The sequence below is a fragment of the Stylophora pistillata genome, chromosome 1 (genome assembly GCF_964205215.1).
Source record: "Stylophora pistillata chromosome 1, jaStyPist1.2, whole genome shotgun sequence".
NCBI classification, from domain to species: domain Eukaryota; kingdom Metazoa; phylum Cnidaria; class Anthozoa; order Scleractinia; family Pocilloporidae; genus Stylophora; species Stylophora pistillata.
In genome coordinates this window covers 22,330,339-22,353,957 of record NC_142519.1, presented here as the reverse complement: position 1 = coordinate 22,353,957, position 23,619 = coordinate 22,330,339, and the positions used below count along the sequence as shown (strand labels likewise).

General features: G+C 38.0%; 1 protein-coding gene across 1 annotated transcript; it reads right to left on the bottom strand.

Moving 5' to 3' along the window:
• Positions 1-1,018: 1,018 nt before the first annotated feature.
• Positions 1,019-13,710, bottom strand: LOC111326461 (hemicentin-1-like). Its single transcript, XM_088744522.1, has 15 exons — positions 10,740-13,710; positions 10,127-10,396; positions 9,314-9,619; positions 8,693-8,962; positions 7,864-8,169; positions 7,249-7,518; positions 6,412-6,717; positions 5,792-6,061; positions 4,971-5,273; positions 4,350-4,619; positions 3,357-3,665; positions 2,849-3,124; positions 2,544-2,591; positions 1,993-2,170; positions 1,019-1,564 (listed from the first exon to the last, which is right to left on the bottom strand). Exons 1-15 carry the CDS (start codon positions 11,173-11,175, stop codon positions 1,210-1,212), a joined length of 4,173 nt encoding a protein of 1,390 aa, XP_088600648.1. The 5' UTR covers positions 11,176-13,710; the 3' UTR covers positions 1,019-1,209.
• Between the last annotated feature and the right edge of the window lie 9,909 nt (positions 13,711-23,619).

The window sequence follows — 23,619 nt, the reverse complement described above, 5'->3', positions numbered from 1 at the left end:
TAAACTTTTCAAATACTGTTTAATGCTAAAGCCATGGCTAATGACATTTGGTTGCTAAAATAAACTTGCATTTAGTAGAAAAAAACTTACAGATAAACACGAATGTTTGGCACAGCTCTTAGAACTTTAGACATAAAAATCATCTTTTAAGAACTGCAACCAGTTATAATTTATTTTGTTTATATCCAGTGTTAAACTTTATCACTGTTGTTATATATTTACTCCTCAAAAGCTACAACCATTTCGAGAGATGTTACTGTCAGCGATTGTTCTTAGATTAGATTTCATAGCGGCTCCATGTTTATCAGCCCTAAGTGCATCTGTTTAAGTCTTTATTATGCATGTTGAAATTTGAGCTGCTTACCTGTGTTTCATAGCTTTTTTCTTTTCTGTTTGTTTTGTTAAATTTTTTTTCTTTTAGTTTTTGTTCTGTTTTAATATGTTTCTGTTTTTGTTATGATCATACTGATTGTAGAGCTTACAGCATGTTCTAAAATAAAAAGATTCAGATTTTGGCATCTTAAAGTCACCGCTAACTAGTATCCTCTCACAGCAAATTGATCGCAATGTAATTATTTAGTGCATGTCATTGAAAGGATTCCTTTTGTGCATTCAAAATGTGACTAAGTGCATTCAAAATATAAAGTGCAACTCTTTGTTATTAAGTAGAATGTTAATATTATAAATTGATTGACAATTTAACATTGAACAGATACTTGATTGTAATTAATAAATAACTTTTCAGGCTTGTTCCTTAGAACTCCAGGCTAGTAAGTCGTAAATCTTTTAATTTTATCGGACCCTGTTTAAGCAAAACAACCAAGAGGTGGGCTTGCAGATAACACATGATCCTAAAACATAATGACTTCCAAGTCAAGATATGGCCATACTATATACAAATACATGTACAAAATATGGGCCCAGAGAGCTACCACTAAACAGCAGAAATTTGTATTATTCTCGTGCATTGATCGCAGTGAGTGCACTCAAACCCTTTGAAGATTATTAGAACTATTAGTCTTGTGTAGGCACTTTAATCCGTTGTGGTGATAAGTATTCAACTCTTTGCTTTACAATCAAAGTAACAATGTTATGAGACAATAATGTACTCTATGTAACAGCAGTAACTACTCTAACGTACCATGACTGATCCATGACATCTAATGACTCCCTGGGTAATTTTTTAATTTTAATGACACTTGTTAAAAGTCAAAACGAGTCGCAGCTATCATAGTTAGCGTCACTCCCATCGCTGGATGTCTCTTTTTTTAACAATACTTGAGTCGGAGGTAGAACGGTTGGCCCCACAAGCGAGTCGGGAGCTACTGTAATACCACTGTAATGGGATTCCTGCCTATAATGATCCAAACTAGGGGACTGGATATGATTTTCTCTCCCCACGCACGTATTTGTGGCTAAGTTGTCCTCTAACGCTGGAAATGTTTGGTCAGCGGATGGATAGATGACCTCTTTTAGTAATGTGACAACAGGGGTCTTCAACACAAAATGCTGACTGGGTGGTCCTTTTTCAGCTTCAGAATGTGTTTCAGCATTTTCCTTGGGGCTAAAAAAGTGGACGCAAAAAAAGAAAGGCTATCTTTACATTATCCAACCGGTAGAAGGCAGAAGGTATAGTTATCTCTATAGTGATCAGAAATTGATTCTTTTAAGATGTTAGATTCTTTTCAGATGTTAAAACATCTGAAACCTTTTAATGGCGGGCTTCATTACAAGTGCGTTACTGAAACCAGATGATGCAGAACCGATACGGTCCGTGGTTAAACTGCACGATTGATTGGAATTTGCGTTAACTTATCGCTAAAAATTATCCCGCTTCAACGAAACATGTAACGTGGAATTCATTATTTTAACATCCCTCCCAATTCCCCACTCGCCCAAGCGCTTATGCGAGTAAATACGGCCACCCCATTTTATTATTTTTACCTCCTGTAGTTAAACCAAGGTGGTATTAAATGCGTTTTTGTTTCCTACCTTTTTTTCTTCTCTCCCAGCCTACCAAAGCGATTAACCAACACAATGACTACAATAAGCAATACTCCACCAGCAGCTGGTGCAATGTACCACTTGTAGAAGAGAAATCCGCGTAAGGCTTTAGCGTAAACCAAAATCATGTACGTGATCGCCCAAAACTCTGAATCGCCTGAATCCTCTGTAAAGCATAATAACTTTTCGTTATTGAGTGTGTTGCGTTCGAAGACCTTAACTTTAAGATTGTTGCCATGGTGGTTATGGGCGGGATATTTAAGTTTATGGACTAAAAGGCGTCGCGCCTGATAGCTACACTTGGAAAGACGCGGAGAAAAAGACAAAAAAACAAACAAAAATAAAACAAAACATAACAAACAAAAACAGGTGGGAGTGAATCGTCTCCTTCACGGCTGTCGTTTGGATGTCACGTTACGCTTAATCGTTATCGCTGTTTTTATGTCATCATTATGGGGACTTGATCGTCCCGGGATACACATGCACCACACTTCATGAGTTATAGCCCCGTGGACTAAAGTAAGAATACCCGAAATTACCTGCGTATTTACTCTCTTTCACAAGCACACTGACATCTTTCATGAGTTCTGAAACGAAAAAATTGCGCTACAGTTCCTTTTCATCCATATTATACCAAAAGTGCACAGAACTAAAGCACACATCTACCGCAACATGTTACAGAACTAAAAGGCATGTGCAGAGGCTCTTGGATCCTTCTATGTTCAACAACTTATCCTAGGAACAGCTAAAGCTTCAGCGATAAAACTTGTAAAGCTGACTTTCAAACTTTCGCCTCTGTCTGACACTAAAAAACCAAAGCAACAACAAAAAACAGGGCGCAAACCTGCTGCATATATCTGAACTTCAAAAGCTTTGCTTATCTCGCATCTGCCCTCTTTGAGTACAATTTCGTAGATTCCCGCTTGTTCCAGGCGTGCTGCAACTATTTCCAGCTCGGTTTTATTAGCATTCAAGGTGTAGTGAGGGCTCTTATCGTCCACTAACTCTTCATCGTGCGTCCAAAATAAGGCGCCCAGATCTGATTTCTCAACATTGAAGATTGTAGAATCACCAGCCTTTATTTTGATAGGACTCTCGACCGAGGCATTCAGGAATACATCTGCAAAATGGTGGCGGTGGGATCAATACATCGTATGTCTTTATCAAAGTTGGATTGTTGGGTTCTTTAGACAGTTAAACACGTCAAAATGAAAGGTAGTGAAGGAGAATTAACATGAGGCAGAGCCTAAGATCCAGAGGAGGAGACAGAAACATGAGATGAGGATGGATGCATATTTTTTTTCTCACGAAAAGGGTGAGAATGTCTTCAATTCATATTTGAATATTCTTACCATGAACACTCATAACAAACGAGGTAAAAGAAAGCACATTTTCAACAAGTGACCCATTCTCCACTACAACTGCGAAGGCGGTGTAGTTTCCAGAGTGAGAAGGTAAAGCATCGTGTACATCCAGCGTTGTGTTGTTCGCCTTTAAAGAAAAATGCTCGTTTTCTTCTACTTCAGTAAGCATGTTATATCTCCAAAAAACTTGGAAATTTAGCGGGTCATCAAAATAGTTGTTAACTTCCACTGCAAAGGACGCTTTTTCCCCAACACAAATGTCGGAATGAGAGCTGATCGGCCGAATTTTGATGTCTCCTGTGGTAATAGAACAAAGCAAGAAAAACACTTGTATATGTTTGTTTTTTTCATGGAATGCGAGGCTCAGCATTTCAGTCGAAGGGAGTTTGGCAAATAATATCAGTTCTCGATGGGGACTTGTGTTACACGCTCAAATCAAACCAGAACGTTTTATTAAACACAAGGTTTTCTTACTTATTCTATATTCTTCGAGCACATGGTTTTTTCCTCTCTTTTGTTCCCAACACTCATTACGATTCATGAACTCGCAGTCACCGGCATACTCAAGAAAACATGTCACGCACCCTACACTGGCAATATCCCGAATTACACCATATAAGGGAAAATCGAAGCCATGGACTATTTTTTTTCAAATGAGTTATACCTATCCTTCTTTGCTGTAACTGAAAATGGCTATTGAATATTAACAGGCATTGAACAGTTTGGCATGTCCGATTAAAGTACTACTTGGTGCATTGAGAAATCGGCGACACTTAAATGTTTGAGAAAATGGCATTGGAAATGATGGTCGTGATATAATATTGTCTAATTAATCTTCAGATAGCTTATATAACAAATTTCTGAATGAGTTAGAAATAATCGGCATGCATGATAAACGATGACTAGCCACTATGAAGTGTATCTAGGCGACCTCTCGCAACATTCAGAAACCGAAAACATGGCCAAAGCCGGAAAACGGACCTGTGTGGACTTGAATTTCTTCACGTTTCTCACATCCACCCTCCTTAAGGAAAACCTCGTAAACTCCTGCCTTCTCCGGGCCTGCATTAGATATTTCCAACTCAGTTTTTTGAGGATTCCCGTAAGCGTAATAAGGTTCGTGGCCAGACAACAGATTTCCATTATGCTTCCATACTAAAGTGCCGAACACTGATTTCTCTACTTTCAAGATGGCGTTATTACCGAACTGCACTACAAGCGGACTTCGGACCACGGCTTTTAAGTAGAGATCTGCAAGATTGATTTCGAAGGAAGTAGACTTACTATGTATTTTTCCAAACGCGATTGATTGTACTCTTATCAGTGAAACACGTCACCAACAATGTTCTTATGTGAACCAAATGTTATGCAATATTGAAATAATATTTTGGCAATGTAGAGACGGATTTTTCTGCTTTTTATAATGTAAGATAAAGAGTAGTACATATTAAAGATGACACTAAAAGAGTAAGGAAGAACAAAACGAAGGAAGGAACAGAGGAAAAATTTAGTGTCTGAATTAAAATGCTGCAGATCTCTCTGCAATTGTTCACAGAAAAATACAAGGATGTTTGTTATCAATTCATAATTTAATATTCTTACCACGAACTCTTAGATCAAATGAGGTAAAAGAAAGTACAGACTCAACAGGAGACCCATTCTGCATGAGAACAGCAAAGGCGGTGTAGTTTCCAGAGTACGAAGGTAAGGCATTGTGTACATTCAGGACTGTGTTATCCGCCTTCAGAGAAAAATGCTCATTTTCCTGCACTTGAAGCATGTTATATCTCCAAATAACATGGAAATCTAGGTCATCAAAATAGTTGGTAACTTCCACAGCAAAGGAAGTGTTTTCCCCAACACAGATGTCGGAATGAGAGCTGATCGGCCGAATTTTGATGTTCCCTGTGGTGATAAAAGAAAGCAAGAACAATGTTTGTTTTTCTAAGGAAGGCGCAGTTCAGTATTTTTAGTCAAAGGGGGTTTGGCAAATTATCTCCCTGATGGGAACTTGAAATAATCTTAATTGGTCCTAATTTCCCTGTGTGGTGGAGAATCGAAGCTAGGGGCTATTTTGTCAAAGAATTCAGAGCTATCCTTGTTCGCATCAAAATTAATGGCTGGTTGTGCACAGAAAACATCCATCGAGCAGTTTACATGTCCAATTGAAGTGTCACTTGAGTACATTGTGAAATCGGTGACACTTAATTAGACAACGACAAGTGTTTGAAAAATTGGTATTTCAAATAATGTTCGTGAAATAATATTGTCTCAATAATTTCAAATAGCTAAGAACACTTAATTCTGAATGAGTTAAGGATAATCAGCATGCATAATAAACGATGGCTGGATATTTGGAAGTATATGTTTACGTAGGCGACCTATCATAACATTCAGGAGCCAAATGACGAAAGAATACAAGCCTGTCTGGACTTGAATCTCTGCACGTTTCTCACATCCACCCTCCTTAAGGAAAACCTCGTAAACTCCTGCCTGCTTCGGGCCTGCATTAGATATTTCCAACTCAGTTTTTAGAGGATTCCGGTAAGCGTAATGAGTTTCGTGACCGGACAACAGGTTTCCATTGTGCTTCCATACTAAAGTGCCCAACACTGATTTCTCCACTTTCAAGATGGCGTTATTACCGAACTGTACTACAAGCGGACTTCGGACCACAGCTTTTAGGTAGAGATCTGCAAGATTGATTTCGAAGGTAGTAGACTTGCTATGTATTTTTCCAAATGCGATTCATTGAGCTCTAATCAGTGGAACACGTCCCAAACAATGTTCTTAGGTGAACCAAATGTCATGCAATAGTTAAATATTACTTTGTCAATGTAGAGACTAACTTTCCTGCTCTTTATAATATAAGATAAAGAGCAGTACGCATAAGTTGACAATAAAAGAGTAAAAGAAGAACAAACCGAAAGAAGGGATGGAGGAAAATGATTAGTGTCTGAATTAAAATGCCACAGATCTCTCTCGAATTGTTCACAGAAAAATACAGGGATGTTTGTTTTCAATTGATAAATTGACATCTTACCACGAACTCGTAAATCAAATGAGGTAAAGGAAAGTGCAGACTCGACAGGGAACCCATTCTGCATTAGAACAGCAAAGGCGGTGTAGTTTCCAGAGTGCGAAGGTAAGGCATTGTGTACATCCAGGACTGTGTTATCCGCCTTTAGAGAAAAATGCTCGTTTTCCCGTATTTCAGCAAGCATGTTATATCTCCAAGTAACTTGGTAATCCAGGGCATCAAAATTATTGTTAATTTCCACGGCAAAGGACGCTTTTTCCCCAACACAGATGTCGGAATGAGAGCTGATGGGCCGAGTTTTGATTTCCCCTGTAGTGATAAAACAAAGCCAGAAGAACATTAAATATGTTTTTTTTTCTAAGGAAGGCGCGGCTCAGTATTTTAGTCAAAGAGAGTTTGGCAAATCATCTCCTCAATGGGGACTTGAAATGATCTTAATTGCTCTGCGTAGTGGAAAATCGAAGCCAGGGTCCATTTTGTCTAATGATTCAAACCTATCCTTGTTTGCATCAAACTAAATGGCTAGTTGTGCACAGCCTGGAAAATTAACAGGCATTGAACAGTTTGGCATGTCTGATTCAAGTTTACTTGAGCGCACTGTGAAATCGGCGACACTTGGACCACACCTACGGTGTTAGAGAAACTGGTATTGGAAATGATGTTCGTGAAATGATTTGGCCTTAATAATTTCAAATAGCTAATATGACTTATTTCTGACTGGGTTATGTATAATCAGCGTGCAAAATATATGATGGCTGGATATTTTATAAAAGATGATTATATAAGCGACCTATCTTAATATTCAGAAGCCAAAAAAATGACCAAGGCCGGAATACAGACCTGTTTGGACTTGAATTTCTTCACGTTTCTCACATCCACCCTCCTTGAGGAAAACCTCGTAAAGTCCTGCCTGCTTCGGGCCTGCATTAGATATTTCCAATTCAGTTTTTTGTGGATTCACAAAAGCGTAATGAGGTTTGTCGCCGGATAACAGGTTTCCATTATGCTTCCAAAATAAGGTGCCCAAAACTGATTTCTCCACTTTCAAGATGGCGTGTTTGCCCAACTGCACTAAAAGTGGACTTCGAACCAGAACTTTTAGGTAGAGATCTGCAAGATTGATTTGGAATAAAGTAGACTTACTATGTATTTTTCCAAATACGATTGATTGTGCTCTTACCAGTGAAACACGTCACCATGACATTGTTCCTAGGTAAACCAAATGTCATGCAATAATTAAATAATATTTTGTCAATGTAGAGACTGACCTTTCCGCTTTATATAATATTAAAGTACATAAAAGGTGATAATAAAAGAGTAAAAGGAGAACAAACCAAATGAAGTAACGGAGTAAAAAATAAGTCTGAATTAAAAAAAAGACTTCAGAGCTATCTGTAATTGTTCCTGGAATAATGCAAGGATGTTTGTTATCAATTTATAATTTAATATTCTTACCACGAACTCTTAGATCAAATGAGGCAAAAGAAAGTACAGACTTAACAGGTGACCCATTCTGCATTAGAACAGCAAAGACAGTGTAGTTTCCAGAGTGCGAAGGTAAAGCATTGTGTACATCCAGGGTTGTGTTATCCGCCTTCAGAGAAAAATGCTCGTTTTTCTGTACTTCAGCAATCATGTTATACTTCCAAATCACTTTGAAATCTAGGTCATCAAAATAGTTGTGAACTTCCACTGCAAAGGACCCTTTTTCCCCAACACAGATGTCGGAATGAGAGCTGATCGGCCGAATTTTGATGTCCCCTGTAATGATGAAAAAAAAAGCAAGAAGAACAATAAATATGTTTGTTGTTCAAAGGAAGGCGCAGCTCAGTATTTTAGTCGAAGGGGGTTTGGCAAATTACCTCCCCGATGGGAACTTGAAATAATCCTGATTACCCTGTGTAGTGGAAAATCGAAGCCAGGGGCTATTATGTCAAATAACTGAAACCTATCCCTGTTTGCATTGAACTAAATGGCTGGTTGTGGACAGAAAATATGCATTGAGCAGTTTGACATGTCTAACTTAAGTGTCACTTGAGCGCACTATGAAATCGGCGACACTTAGACCACGTGCACTAAGTGTTTGAGAAATTGGTATTGAAAGTAATGTTCGTGAAATAATATCTTCTCAATAATTTCAAATAGCTAATATGACTTATTTCTGAATGAGTTAAGAATAATCAGAATGCATAATTGACGATGGCTGGATATTTTGAAGTATATGATTATGTAGGCGACCTATCGTAACATTCAGAAGCCAAAAACACGACCAAAGAATACATACCTGTCTGGACTTGAATCTCTTCACGTTTCTCACATCCACCCTCCTTGAGGAAAACCTTGTAAACTCCTGCCTGCTTCGGGCCTGCATTAGATATTTCCAACTCAGTTTTTCGAGGATTCACGTAAGCGTAATGAGGTTCCTTACCGGACAACAGGTTTCCATCGTGCTTCCATACTAAAGTGCCCAACGCTGATTTCTCTACTTTCAAGATGGCGTTATTACCGAACTGCACTACAAGCGGACTTCGGACCACAGCTTTTAGGTAGAGATCTGCAAGATTGATTTGGAAGGTAGTAGACTTGCTATGTATTTTTCCAAATGCGATTGATTGTACTCTCATCGGTGAAACACGTCAGCAACAATGTTCTTAGGTGAACCAAATGTCGTGCAGTTTTAAAGTAATATTTTGTCAAAGTAAAGACCGACCTATCTGCTTTTGTAAGGTAAGACAAAGAGTAATACATGATTAAAATGACAATAAAAGAGTAACGAAGAACAAAACGAAGGAAGGAACAGAGGAAAAATTAGTGTCTGAATTAAAAAATCCGGAAGATCTCTCTGCAATTGTTCACAGAAAAATACAAGGATGTTTGTTATCAATTCATAATTTAATATTCTTACCACGAACTCTTAGATCAAATGAGGTAAAAGAAAGTACAGACTCAACAGGTGACCCATTCTGCATTAGAACAGCAAAGACGGTGTAGTTTCCAGAGTGCGAAGGTAAAGCATTGTGTACATTCAGGACTGTGTTATCCGCCTTTAGAGAAAAATGCTTTTTTCCCTGTACTTCAGTAATCATGTTATACTTCCAAATCACTTGGAAATCTAGGTCATCAAAATAGTTGTGAAATTCCACAGCAAAGGAAGTGTTTTCCCCAACACAGATGTCGGAATGAGAGCTGATTGGCCGAATTTTGATATCCCCTGTAGTGTTAAAACAAAACAAGATGAACATTTGAATATGTTTGCTTTTCTAAGCAAGGCTCGGCTCAGTATTCTAGTTGAAGAGGGGTTTGGCTTGTCCTCTCCTCCAATTTCCTTTTGCGATGGAAAATCGAAGCCAGTGACTATTTTGTCAAATAATTCAACCTATCAGTATTCTTGTTTGCATCAAACTAATTGGCTAGTTGTGCACAGAAAACAGGCATTGAACAGTTTAGCATGGTCGGATTCAAGTGTCCCCTACTGAGCGCATTGTGAAATCGGGGACACTTAGACTACACCAAGTGATAGAAAAATTCGTATTTGAAATAATGTTCGTTTGATAATATTGTCTCAATAATTTCAAATAGCTAATTTGAATTAATTCTGAATGAGTTATCTATAATAAGCATGCATAATAGACGGTGGCTGGCTACTTCGACGTTTATGATTACGTAAATAACCTATCGTAACATTCAGAAGCCAAAAACATGACCAAAGAATACAGACCTGTCTGGACTTGAATCTCTTCACGTTTCTCGCATCCACCCTCCTTGAGGAAAACCTCGTAAACTCCTGCCTGCTTCGGGCCTGCATTAGATATTTCCAACTCAGTTTTTCGTGGATTCAGGTAAGCGTAATTAGGTTCGTGGCCGGACAACTGGTTTCCATTGTGCTTCCATACTAAAGTGCCTAACACTGATTTCTGCACTTTCAAAATGGCGTTATTACCGAACTGCACTACAAGCGGACTTCGGACCGCAGCTTTTAGGTAGAGATCTGCAAGATTGATTTGGAAGGTAGTAGACTTACTATGTATTTTTCCAAACGCCATCGATTGTGCTCTTATCAGTGAAACACGTCCCCAACAATATTCATAGGTGACTAAATGTCATGCAACAATTAAGTAATATTTTGTCAATGTAGAGACGGATTTTTCTGCTTTTTATAAGATTAAGTGGAGTACACATAAAGTGACAATAAAAGAGTAAAAGGAGAAGAAAACTAAGGAAGGAACAGAGCAGAAATTAGTCTCTGAATTAAAATGCCACAGATGTCTCTGCAATTCTTCCCAGAAAAATGCAGGGATGTTTGTTATCAATTCATAATTTCATATTCTTACCACGGACTCTTAGATCAAATGATGTAAAAGAAAGTGCAGACTCAACAGGTGACCCATTCTGCATAAAAACTGCAAAGGCGGTGTAGTTTCCAGAATGCGAAGGTAAAGCATTGCGTACATCCAGGGTTTTGTTATCGGCCTTCAGAGAAAAATGCTCGTTTTCCTGTACTTCAGCAAGCATGTTATATCTCCAAATAATTTGAAAATCTAAATCATTAAAATAGTTGTAAACTTCCACTGAAAAGGAAGCTTTTTCCCCAACACAGATGTCGGAATGAGAGCTGATCGGCAGAGTTTTGATGTCCCCTGTAGTAATAAAACAAAATATCAAAGGCTCTGTGAGCCAACTCGTGAATTGGATAAGCTGCCAATGTAATTTGTTTCGTAAATAGAAATGGGTGTTTGATTTCCATACTAAGGTATGGTAAATGAGCATTATGAGGAATATGATGTGAAACTAAATTAGGCCTCAAAGACAGAAAATATGACCTGATTAGGATTTGGTGCAAGACAGTAACTGTTCCAGATTTTACAGTAAAGGTTTGTGGAATGAAAGTTCATAAGGGTGCTGTTTTGTTTATCATAAAAATATTGTTCCAATAATGAGCTGAGTATTAACTTGCTATGCAAGCATAGGGATAGGCATGTAAAAGCTTATACGCTGGATGGAACGCACGGACATAAGGATAAGCATATATGCATAAGATTATCAAAACGTTTCCTTCTTTTTATGCTTATACTGTCTAGTTAAGACTTGGTTGGCATAAGCGTAAGTATAAACATAAGCGAAAGTCTTTCAGGCAATCAGCAAGCACTATACTGCTTATATCAACCATGTCCCTATTTAAAGTAACATCGACTGAGCGCTTGTGCTCATGTTTATGTTGCAGCTGAGCCCACCTGCACATTAGCTTGTTATGTTTATGCCTATGCTTGTGTTGCAACTGAGTACTACCCTTGAAGCCTGTTTCGCACTTCTGAGATAATTATTAGCACAAGGATGAAAAAACAAGTACAAGGATGTTCACACCACTCTAAATTTTGTTTTTTGGAATTCTTATTGTAAGTCAGCGGATACTCAAAACAAGGATTTTTTCCTTATTTTGAGAGTCAATTCCTTGAAATGTAAGGATCAAGATTTCTGCTTTTAAGAATTTTATACTCTCCAATGAAAGTTCCTCAGTTTAAGAATACCACCATTAAAAATAAGATTTACATTCCTTGTTTTAAGAATTATGACTTTGAATTCTCATTTTAAAGGTATTTCCACTATTGAATAAATATCTCAAATCCTTGCTTTTAGCAAGTATTCATTCTATGTAGAAAGGTTCTTCTTCCAACTAGATTTATGATAAATGCTTGCCAAAATTTCAGAAATATCTGTGGAATTGTGCTTGTCAAATTCCCAAGGAAATATAACTAAACATAATTTGAAAAACGTTTTTACATTAATTTTTCTTTCAACACACTCAATCTGTGATTCTTCATGAAACAAGAGCACAGTTTTGAGTGTTCCTAGTTTACCCTAAATATAAAGCATTAGGAATATCCTTGTGGCATCTAATTCACAAAAATTTTTAATTTCAAATGACAATCAGTGGTTGTCAAAATAAATCATAAATTTATAACTTCCAGAAGAATAAGCATGGAATGTAAACTGTTACCATTTGTAATCTTTACTTACAATCATGTGATTATTATACAAAAAATTACTGAACCAGAGTGAAGAATCTCAAACTAAATATAAACCACTTGTTGACAGAATTATAGTCATAGACCACCAAGGATATTCATCCTTGTAAGGGATTGTTGTTGTGACTGTCAACTTATTATTGTTTTAATCTTCAATATGATTCAAAAGAAAAGTTGCTTTAATCAATTTCTTGAAGAATATGTCCTAGGTGTAGAGCCTCTACAACCAGCATTTAGGTACAGGCAAATCTATAGCAAGATTTTTGACAAAGAGAAAGAGTAATCTTCAGTATGATTCAAAGGAAAGGCTACTATACCTATTCCTTGAGAAATTTGTGTTTGTCATGAAGCCGCTATATACTGTTTATTTGTAAATCTGCATAAAGACTTTTATTGAATAGTTAAAATTTCAGCATATTAAGTTAACATGTAGCTGTGCCATTTCTTGAAGAATTGTTATTAGGTATAAAGCCATGTCACTTTGCTGTTAATTTGATAGACATCGAATGAAGTGAGTTGTAACTTAAGTCTTGCTTCAAAATAAAACTTGCTGCTGTGCATGTATCTTAAGTTCAAAATAATGTAAAACATTTTAAAGAAAGCACAATTTGGGTTTATTATGTCAGAATAAAAGTTGTTGTTGAGTTTGTAGTATGGCCTGGCTAACCTGTGTTACATGCACAAAATATTGATAGAAAGAACCACTTCCTGGAGTTAAGATCCTTGTCTCAAGGACAGAGGGATGATGTATTATTTAACAATATTTGAGAAGTAAGTGCTCTCTTTTGAGATCTTTACTTACTCATTTTGAAAAAAATAGGTCTTACCATGAGAAACTTTAGTTATCTTAAAGTAAGGACTCTGTTATCAGTTTTAGGCAGTATTTATCACTCACTGTTAGTGCAAGTATATTCCTTGTTTTGAGAACTGATAATTATACTCATTTTGAGTGATATCACTCCTCATCTTTAGAACTTCCTGTTCCTCACTCCAGGACGCATTTTTAAGAAAAAAATCCTTAATTCAAGGTATCTGGAAACATACATTACAAACTTAACAGTGCACTAATAACATACGCATACACAGTGCGAGTTACACCATTGAAGAAACAGCACATCGATTGATTGAACTTATGCTTGAGCTTCTTTCGCTGCAGTTCCCACTTGTGAACCATTTTCCAACGTTGATACAGCTCCAGGAATACCAAACAAGCCTCAGACAAGTTATTTTACGAGCAGTTGGCCGTGTGCGACACTTCGAAGTCGGACAATCAGCGAGCAGCGACTTGAGTCGTTTGAGCCCGCGGATGAAATTACCAAAAGATCAGCGTTTTAAATGTAAAATTTATATTTACAGAAAGTTTCTTATCAAAGTATGAGGGTGTATCGGTGGCCTTACGGTAAAAAGCAAGGTGATCCATGAGATTTTCATGGTGGCGACGTAGGTGATTCAAATCCGCCGATGTTAAGTAAATGAAGGGTTTTGCTTAACTTCCTTCTTTGTTTTCTTTGTTTTCTTTTACGGACACAATAATCATTTTCCTCATAGTTAATCCTCATAGTTAATCTTCATAGTTAATCCTTATAGTTAACCGATTAACTATGTTTTCCTGGATGTATACATTTAAAAATAGAAGTATTGATGCCATAAATGAAATATACGCTGCAAGAGATAAAAGTGTATTCGGAGATTGGGCAAACTTTAATTAATTCACAAATGAAAAACGTATCCTTGGGTTTCACCCACGTGACCAATACCTTAGCAACGGTTACTATCCGCCATCTTGGTGTCCCTCGAGCGTAAACAAACCGTATCTAACGAAGAGTTCATGTGAGAAAGAAGGGATGGTTTTATGCATTATTGTTGGCTGTTCGAGCGAAAGTGGAAAGCATAAAGACTAAGGATTTTTTCGTATAATAATTTAATAATTTTATTATTTCTATAACGCAAAATTCATTATATATATGATCTAATGCGCTATACTAAGATCATCACAAATCAAGGGGAAGAACAGTAGGAACTAGAAGTTGTTGTATGGTTCGAGGCTTGCGGCTGTTGTAGATCCTCGATTTTTTGGTCGAGCTTTTCTTTGAGCTTCTTAGCCGATGAGAAATCGATGTCTTTAGCCCTCGCATACGGCACTTCATTGACCTATGTCGGCAAAATCCATGAGCATTTTACCTGAGTGCAAGTAAGCTTGGGGTGTCACGAAAACTCACACCCCGAAAACTCAGACCTCAGACCTCAGACCCCGAAAACTCAGACTCCTCGAGAATTCAAGAGATAAACTCGACTCATGATCACTCCTGGTAATGCCACGTGTATTTTGACCTTTTGGGTCTTGATCCAACTGAAGCAGCAAAAGCAAGGCCGCAAGTTGCACGTTTCACAAAATCGTCCGATGGTTGAGTATTAAAACATTTTAGAGTAACACAAGACTTCATTTAGCTTAGATTTCCTCCATTTTTCCCGTTAATTTTGAACTTTTCATTCACAATTAACGGGATCAAATGCGCGCGCTCCAACACCAAAGTATTAAAATGTGGCGTGATTTTGACGAGGCGAAAAGGACGTTTGTTTACCTTTTTGTACTTCGTCGCAGAGATCCTTGTTGTCGCTCTGTTAAAATTCATAAATATTTCGCGATAATAATGGATACAAACAGAGACTCGGCCCACCAGTCCCAAAACGAAGACAATTTTGCGACCCTTGGGCTAGAGTTCTTAAATGAGGCAGAAAGAGAAAAACAACGCGAAAGAAGACTCGGCATCAGCGCCGTCACGATTCGCTTCACTGAAGAATCACTCTTGATATTGTTGTCCGTCTTTCGCGTCGGATTTGTTGCATTATTCCACCGGTTATAATATAAAAAAATTGGTTCATGCTTTATCCTATGCACTATCGAATTATGGAGCACTTCGGAAGCTTGGAGAACACTTCGAGGGACCTGAGTTTTCGGTGTCTGAGTTCTCGTGACACCCAGCGAGCTTGCCATGAATTCTAGTAGTTGCCTCAAACATAAATAAAACACTCGCAATATGTGAGCATGACTCAGCCAGTCCAGCTTTGCATCCCAAGCAATGGGCTGACAAAATAGTCCCATCGTTTTCGGAAATGACCCAAATGTTCACTAAAGGATCATTCATATGCTGTGAATGCCAAACTCGTGCTCTCACGGCATACTTGCCGGCGATTACTTTGCCTACAACTGAGGTTACAAATCCCGACACCATTTGATTAAACGCCTCTAGACTCTTGAACGCCTTGAACTGCTTCTTGGTGTAGAAGCTGGTCTCAAGAACGAGGTAACTCAGCAAGTCCGACGCTTCCACAGGAGGCAAGCATTTTGGACTGAACTTCTCGGCTGGTATGCTTGCAGGGTCAACCCCAATGACCGAGATCTTTTGCAAACATCTTTCCTTCCAACTCTCTAAGCTTTCGGCATACTCAGAGAGCACTGGGATACCTTAAGATGAATGCCAGATACTTTTATCGCTTTTTTCTCTCTGGATATTCATGTAGTTGGCGAAATAATACGGCGATAAGAGAGAGGGCTTCACTATAGAAATCGACTAATTATTCATAAATTTGACACCCGAGGGACACCAACATGGCGGACACTAACTTCAGCAAAGCTTGTGACGTCACCTGAAACCCAACCATACTTTTTTACTCTTTCAAGATTATCATTGGCTTCTTTTCACCCCAGCACTATTCTTAGCAACAAAGATCGCCATTTCGTTTGTTTATCACTCGCCAAAAACTATCAAATACATTCAAAAACCTAAAATAGAAAAAAGTTTACAGGAATCGACCAATCGAGCGAGCGAGCGAACGAACGCGATTCATCACAGCATACCTACAACTCGTTCTTGCGCACGCGCAATTCACGAGTTAAAAATGAGCACTTGCGTATGTTTCACACTTTTTTCTTTGGAAGGTGTAGATTTGCATTTTAGTCAAAGAGAGTTTGGGAAACGATCTCAGTTTTTGATGGGGACTTGCAATAATCCAAATTGCTCTGTATAATAGAAGATGGAAGCCAGGGCCTATTTCGACAATTGATTTATACCTAACCTTTTTATTACTGAAACTTAAACGACTATTGAACCGGTATTGAACAGTTTGGCATGTCCGATTAAATTATTACTTGAGTGCATTGAGAAATCGGCGACAATTAAATATTTAAAAAATTGGCATTGGAAATGATGTTCGTGAAATAATATTGTGCTAATAATTTCAAATATAACAAATTTCTAAATGAGTTATGAATAATTAGCATGTATAATAGACGCTGGCTGGCCATCTTGAGGTGTGTAATTATGTAGGCGACCTATCGCAACATTCAGAGTCCAAACACATGACCAGAGAATACAGACCTGTGTAGACTTGAATCTCTTCACGTTTCTCACATCCACCCTCCTTGAGGAAAACCTTGTAAACTCCTGCTTGGCTCGGGCCTGCATTAGATATTTCCAACTCAGTTTTTCGTGGATTCAGGTAAGTGTAATGGGGTTCGTGGCCGGACAACAAGTTTCCACTGTGCTTCCAAACTAATGTACCCAATTCTGATTTCTCTACTTTCAAGATGGCGTTATGGCCGAACTGCACGAGAAAAGGATTTCTGACCAGAACATTTAGGTAGGAATCTGCAAGATTGAGTTGGAAGTTAGAAGACTATTTGCCCAAATACGATTGATTGAGCTCTTCTCAGTGAGACACATCACCGACAATGTCAAGCAATATTTGAAACATTTCTCTATGTAAAGACTGACTTCTATATTATAGCAGTACACATAAGGTCATTTATAGCAGTACACATAGGCGTAGTGAGGTTCGTCTCCGGACAACAGGTTTCCATTGTGCTTCCAAATTAAAGTGCCCAACGCTGATTTCTCTACTTTCAAGATGGCGTTACCACCTAACCGCGCGATAACTGGGTTTTTCACCGGAATTTTTAGGTAAACATCTACAAGATTAATTTAGAAATAAGAGGAATTGGCTCGTCTTAATTCAAATACGATTGATTGTGCTCTTATCGGTGAAACGCATAGCCTACGATGACTTGGGTGGACTGAAAGTCAAAATTTTAAATATCTCGTCTATGTAAAGACTGACTTCTCTGCTTTGAATAAGATAAGATATGAAGCAGAACTGACACATAAAGCGAAAAAATGAGAGTTTAAAAGGAAAATGAAAAAGAGCGAAGGAAGGAAATGAAGGAGAAATAAGAAAGGAAACGAGGGTGGACGGGAGGAAGGGTAGCCCAGGGGTGGATGGACTGACGAAAGAAGGAAATACGAACTGCAGATGGATAAAGACGATTGGATGGACAAATGAATGGATGAAACGGTAAATGGATGAGGGAAAGGAAGGAAGAAGAGAGGGTTAAAAATAATAAAACTGCCACATCTCTACAATATTTCCGACAAGGGGCCGTGTAATGTTTTCGAATAGTAATGATCTTACCACGAACTATCAAGTCAAACGAAGTAGAACCCATCAGCCATTTTCCTCCTTTAACAACGATGACAGTGTATTTTCCAGCATGTATAGGCAAAGCGTTGTTTATATCCAGAACTGTCTTGTCCGCATTCTCTTTATAATGCTCATTTTTCGGCAGATATCGGTGGCTAAATGTCCAAAAAATTTGGCCTGGTAGGTCGCCGTTTTTCTTGATCTCGAAGGAAGCCTTTCCACCAACACAGACGTCGGCAACAGGATTCACCGATAAAATCATTTCTGCGGTGGGATAACAACAGTCATGAGGTGTAAGGTTTGATTTAGAAGCTTTAACGACATAGATATAGGAGCTGATCTTGCCGCTCAATTGAACATGGCACATTCTGCTTATAACATGGAGCGCCGGTTTTCAAGGTTAAATTTGAAAGGAGAATGGGCATTTTATGGCTTTGTTCCCAACTTTTTGACAGCTGCAAGCTCTACTTCTTTTAGAAATAGATCTCATTAGACGTTTTTCTGGGTGTTTAGTATCGCTGAGTATTTTTACGGTGATCCACAGTTTCTTTGAGCGAATTTAAAAGAAAAAAGCGTCGCTATAACTTTGAAATTAGACACAGCATATAATTGGTTTTTATTCCTATAACAGAGTACTGTATTAATTATTATCCGGTTTAGCCAGGCAGAACAAGATATTTTATACTCTTAGATTGTGCTGATGGATTTGACCGTGAATGAACTTGGAAAGACCCAAATAAGTTATATAACTGCAACTAAGTTAGTGATATCATCTATGCTACTTATTTCCATAGCTACAACAACCATCCCAAATGAGCTTACTAAAAATCACAAACCTATTATCTCCACATTAATTTCTTCACTCAACTCGCCGCATTTGCTATCTTCAAGCACAACCTTGTATGAACCCTCCAGCTCCGGTTGAGCATAAGAAATTCGTAGCTCGGTTTTACTTCGAGTCACAAAAGTGTAATAAGGATCCCCGCCATCCACAAGTTTTCCATTATGCCTCCATGATAAAGAACCCAACTGTGATTTCTCAACTTTCAAGGTGGTTGAAGTTTTTCGCATTACTCTTAAGGGAGTCTGGCTGAGAACTTTTAAATAGACATCTGCAAAATACATTCAGAAGAGCACTTTTCGTTTCGTTTTGATGGTATTGGAGTTGTGCTATTTGATAACAAAAGATGAAAGTAAAAAGATATTCATAGGAAGGAAATGGAAAGACCAGAGAGATCATTACAGTTCTAACTTTTTCTCTTAAAAGGGCACGGAACAGTAATCTTACCTCGCACTGTCAAATGGATGGATTTGAAGGAGAGGATCACATTATCCGACTTTCGTCTAAGTAAAGTAGAGTACCGCCCGGTATGAACAGGCAAGGCGTTGGATACATTAAGGTACATAGCGTTCGGTCCTTTATGATAATGCTCTCCGTTCACGATTTTTCTGCGATTCTTTCGCCAAATTACATAGGCAGCATTTGGATCGCCACTAGTGATCCTGAACGCGAGAGTAGCGGTTTTACCACGACAAACTTTTACCATAGCCTTGACTGGTAAATATGAAAGACATTCTCCTTCTATCACAGAAAAAAAAAAAAAATTCGTATATCATAGGATTTTTGTTCTAGTTCTGGAGATGAGTCATTCAAGCCTGAGACCACTTCTTTCATTCCTGAAAGGGATAATGTTCTTTGTCTGATATTTTCTCTTACTAGTAATAGGGTTCTCTTTAGACGAAATTAATTTGATTAGGTGAGTAATTGACATGCAAAAAGGGCGCTAGGGCTTGTATTAATCGCAGCTGTTTTCAGTCTGTAACGGAATCGAGACTAATCATTGATTTTTCAGTGTAAGCTTTTGTGTTTCAAAAAAAATAATTACAGTTATAGCTTCTCCAAATTCATGCCTTTCTCGAACATTTTGCTGAGCTCTAACGATCATAATTTCTTAGAGTTTACCATTGTCAGACCATACAACGCATTCACAGAGCTGCCGGATAAACTACGGAAAGATTTAAATTTAAAAAGGTAAACTGGGACTTGGGAAAAACTTAGAGTCACTGAAATGCAGCACAGCGGAATAGAGATATTCAAATCACGTCATTGTCTTTACTTGGGATAGATGTCATTACCACACCTGCTACTACTTTTAAGTTTTTACTTTCAAAAGTCAATGAGAACTTACTCGTTCTAATTTCTGTCCTTTTTCAACAAAGTCGTATGGTTAATCTGTTATACAGCTATGTAAAGATAAGTGTTTCTTACCTTTACACAAAAGAAGAAAAATGAACAACACAAATGTTTTGAAAAACAAATCCATGGTCATCAATAACTTGATCGCTTCTGCGCTGCACAAGTTTTTCTTCAAATCCTTTCAAAAGTATGATTATGACGCAATTTAGAATGTTTTGCACACGCAGCAGCACAAATTGCTGAGCTGCAGATTTGTGTGTAATTCGTAGAGGTAATCACATGATTTCGAGTGCAATTTGGAATAAATAAGCACGAGTAAATTTTTTCATAGACTAACAAAATTGCATGAGCAATTAATAATATACATGAAAAAATACCAGGTAGCTTCTCATAACTACGCAGAAGAAAAGCGCGCGCATCACGTGCAAAAATAATTTATTCAAACCCTGCAAGTGACATTGACCTTGACATTGACATTGACCAATCATTCTGACCAATCAGAATGTCTTGTTTGTTTCTTTCTTTGCACTGAATTAACCCTCTTCTGTACTGAATTAACTCTCTTCTGCACTGAATTAACTCAAAACTGCATTCATCTTAACCAATCAGAACTGAGAAATTTTTTCGTGTATATTATTAGGGAATGAATCAGTACGTGTGCTGATCTAGCCCAGCGATAAAAACACATGTGCTTACTTGTTTTGAATAATTTAAATGAAAAATTCTGACTCTGGTTTCCTCTTGGTCGTGGCTCATTGGTTCGGTCACTTGCCTTTGTGTTGTTGCCGGGAAAGTCGGGGTTTTCACACAAGATTTCGTTTCGAGCTTTTAAACTTTTTGTCAGGAATAATCGAGCGTTTGCACTGGTTCTCAGTTAGGTATCAGTTATTAAATAGTAGTAAGCACCACATAAAGCTATCAAGTGCTAGGAATCTGATCCCTGTCTCGATAGGAAATGTGCAGAAATGCATGCAGGAACGAAAATGGCAAGATTTCGTCAAAATCGTCAAATCCGCAAAGCTGATTTCGCTTGGACGTATTTGAGTAAAATTCGTCAAAATAGTCAATTCCGCAAAGCTGATTTCGCTTTGACGAGTTTAACAGAATTTTTCAAAATCGTCAAATCCATGAACATATTTACTCGACGACTTTGACGAAATTTCGCTATTTTCGTTTCTGTGTGCATTTCTACACATAGTGGTCTTATGAGCTCTTGTGTAAACTGTTTTTTTTAGGAAGCCATAGACTCTCCAACGTTTAGCCAGTTGTTAGTTTCCTTTGTTAGGTGTTTTTGTTTTTGTACTCTCCTTCAAACTCTGAATTAAAACGTTTATACTTCCTCCAAATCTGTCCGCCTTTTTGTTTTGGCGCGCCTTTGCGGATTTCCTGTCAATCATTTTATTTCAACTTTCCACAGTCACTTTCGACATTATATAGAATAAATTGACATGTTCCCAACCGATGAGTATGCTGAAATTTTGGCATTCATATTAATGAATCGGAAATGTTATCTGAGACGTACGTACAAAATGCGCTTGCGATTTTTCCAGATCTGGCACGCAATAAAGATAACTGTTTTCGGGTCGGTGCAAAATGATTGGACCTCGAACGGATACGGTATACCTTAAAGGAAAATTTCCACACTGTTTTTATGACGAAAGTATTCCTCAATTGATAATCACAAATTTATTTTAGTGCGAATACATTATAAATGACTTTCAAACCAATACTGGGCAATAATCTTGCAACTATCGGGTTAAAATCACATTAATTTGAATTCTGTCGAAGCTGGAAGGATATCATGGAAATTTCGAGAAATAGCCTGAAACAAATTAGAGTAATGGCAGATTAGTTGTAATCAACAATTTATTAAGATCGTGATATGATTTAATGAGACGGGTAGCTGGTTACAGAAATGTTTAAACTTTCGATTTAACTGGTGAGGTGGAATAAAACCATTTACCACAAAGTATTTCTATTAACGGTTCATTTGGCCGTTTGCACGTACCGCTGGTCATTCATCAAGCAATAGCTATATGGATAGTGGGTAGAAAAGAGTAGCACTGAGACGATATCAAATATTTCGAGTTCGTCTACAACCAAATTTAAATTGTTTATTCGTTCGATTCACATTCCAACACAACTAAGCGAGAATCATACAAGATGTGTGTAAAACAAAACCAAGCTAACTTGCGAGAGCATGTGCTCCGAATCACGTGATTATGAACTGTCAATCATTTCTTACAGACGAAGACTAACTCGGGTTCATGGTCAGACCACTTTCTTCATGTAGGTATGGGATTACAGATTTCGAATGATTTCGGGTGTAAGTTTAGATAAATAACACGAGTGATTTGATTTAATTTGTGATTTGTTGACTATTTGGGTTACACGAGAAATGTCAGAAATGCTGTTGGTTACTAACTACTCACATAATAACCAAGAGTAAAGTCGTAATGGTACAACCCAAACTGAGGCGATGCCGAGTTGACATAGCAATAGCTTACTGTATTCCCCGGAATAAACGTCCACACTCGTAAAAGCCAGCGCCCTCTCCCGAATAAGCGCCCACAACCAGCCCCCTCAGGTAACCGCCTCCCTCCAATAACCGCCCCCACCATCTCCTCCCTTAAATTCTTAAATAGTAGGGATACAAGCAAAACCTGTTTCCAATACTACTTAACTGATACCTTTTTAAGCTTCAATTACGGTCGAATCAGCAAAGTAGAATAGTTTCTTTTCCGTTCCAGTCATTTGTATCTCAGTGTGCTTGCAGAATCCCCTCACATGTGATATCTGTTCTTTTAATTTTTTGTCCTAATTCTCCGCTAAGCGCCACCATCGTTTATGCGCTCTCCTTCCAATAGGCGCCTGCCCTCTGTTGGAGTCTTTGTTTAGTTGCGATGAAATCACTCGACCCAAGAAACCAAGTCTTGTTTGATATCTACCACAAAGCGTTACATCAAATGACTCGTTATACAAAAAGCCCCGTCCCTTAAGTTTGACACTCAAACGGGGCAACTAGCAAACAGTACCCATCGTTACACCTGGTCCAATACACCAAACAGGCAATCCAACTAACTTACGCAAATCGTATAATTTATCCCAGTATATTATTATTCGATCTAGAGAAAAGAAATGAAATACATTTGAGAAACTGAACAGGATCTATCGATACATGAACACACGAGTCAAACTATTAGCTAGAATTACAGCATTAATAACTTACTTCTTTGACGATGTCTAGTAGGATTGTTTCACGGTATACAGGTCAGCAACAGATATAACAGATCAGGGTATAAAAGAATACGGGTCAGCGCGACAGGTCAGCAAAACATAAAGGTAACTTCGAATCTAAAGTATCTGAACTGAAAGCAGACTTATTCACGTGGCTTAATTGCGCAACTTAGTGTCAATCAAAGTCCATAAGGAAGTCAAGTTAATAATTCATTGTATTGACGAAACACACTCCACCCCGATAAGGGCGCAGTCCTTATCATAGCAAATGTTCGT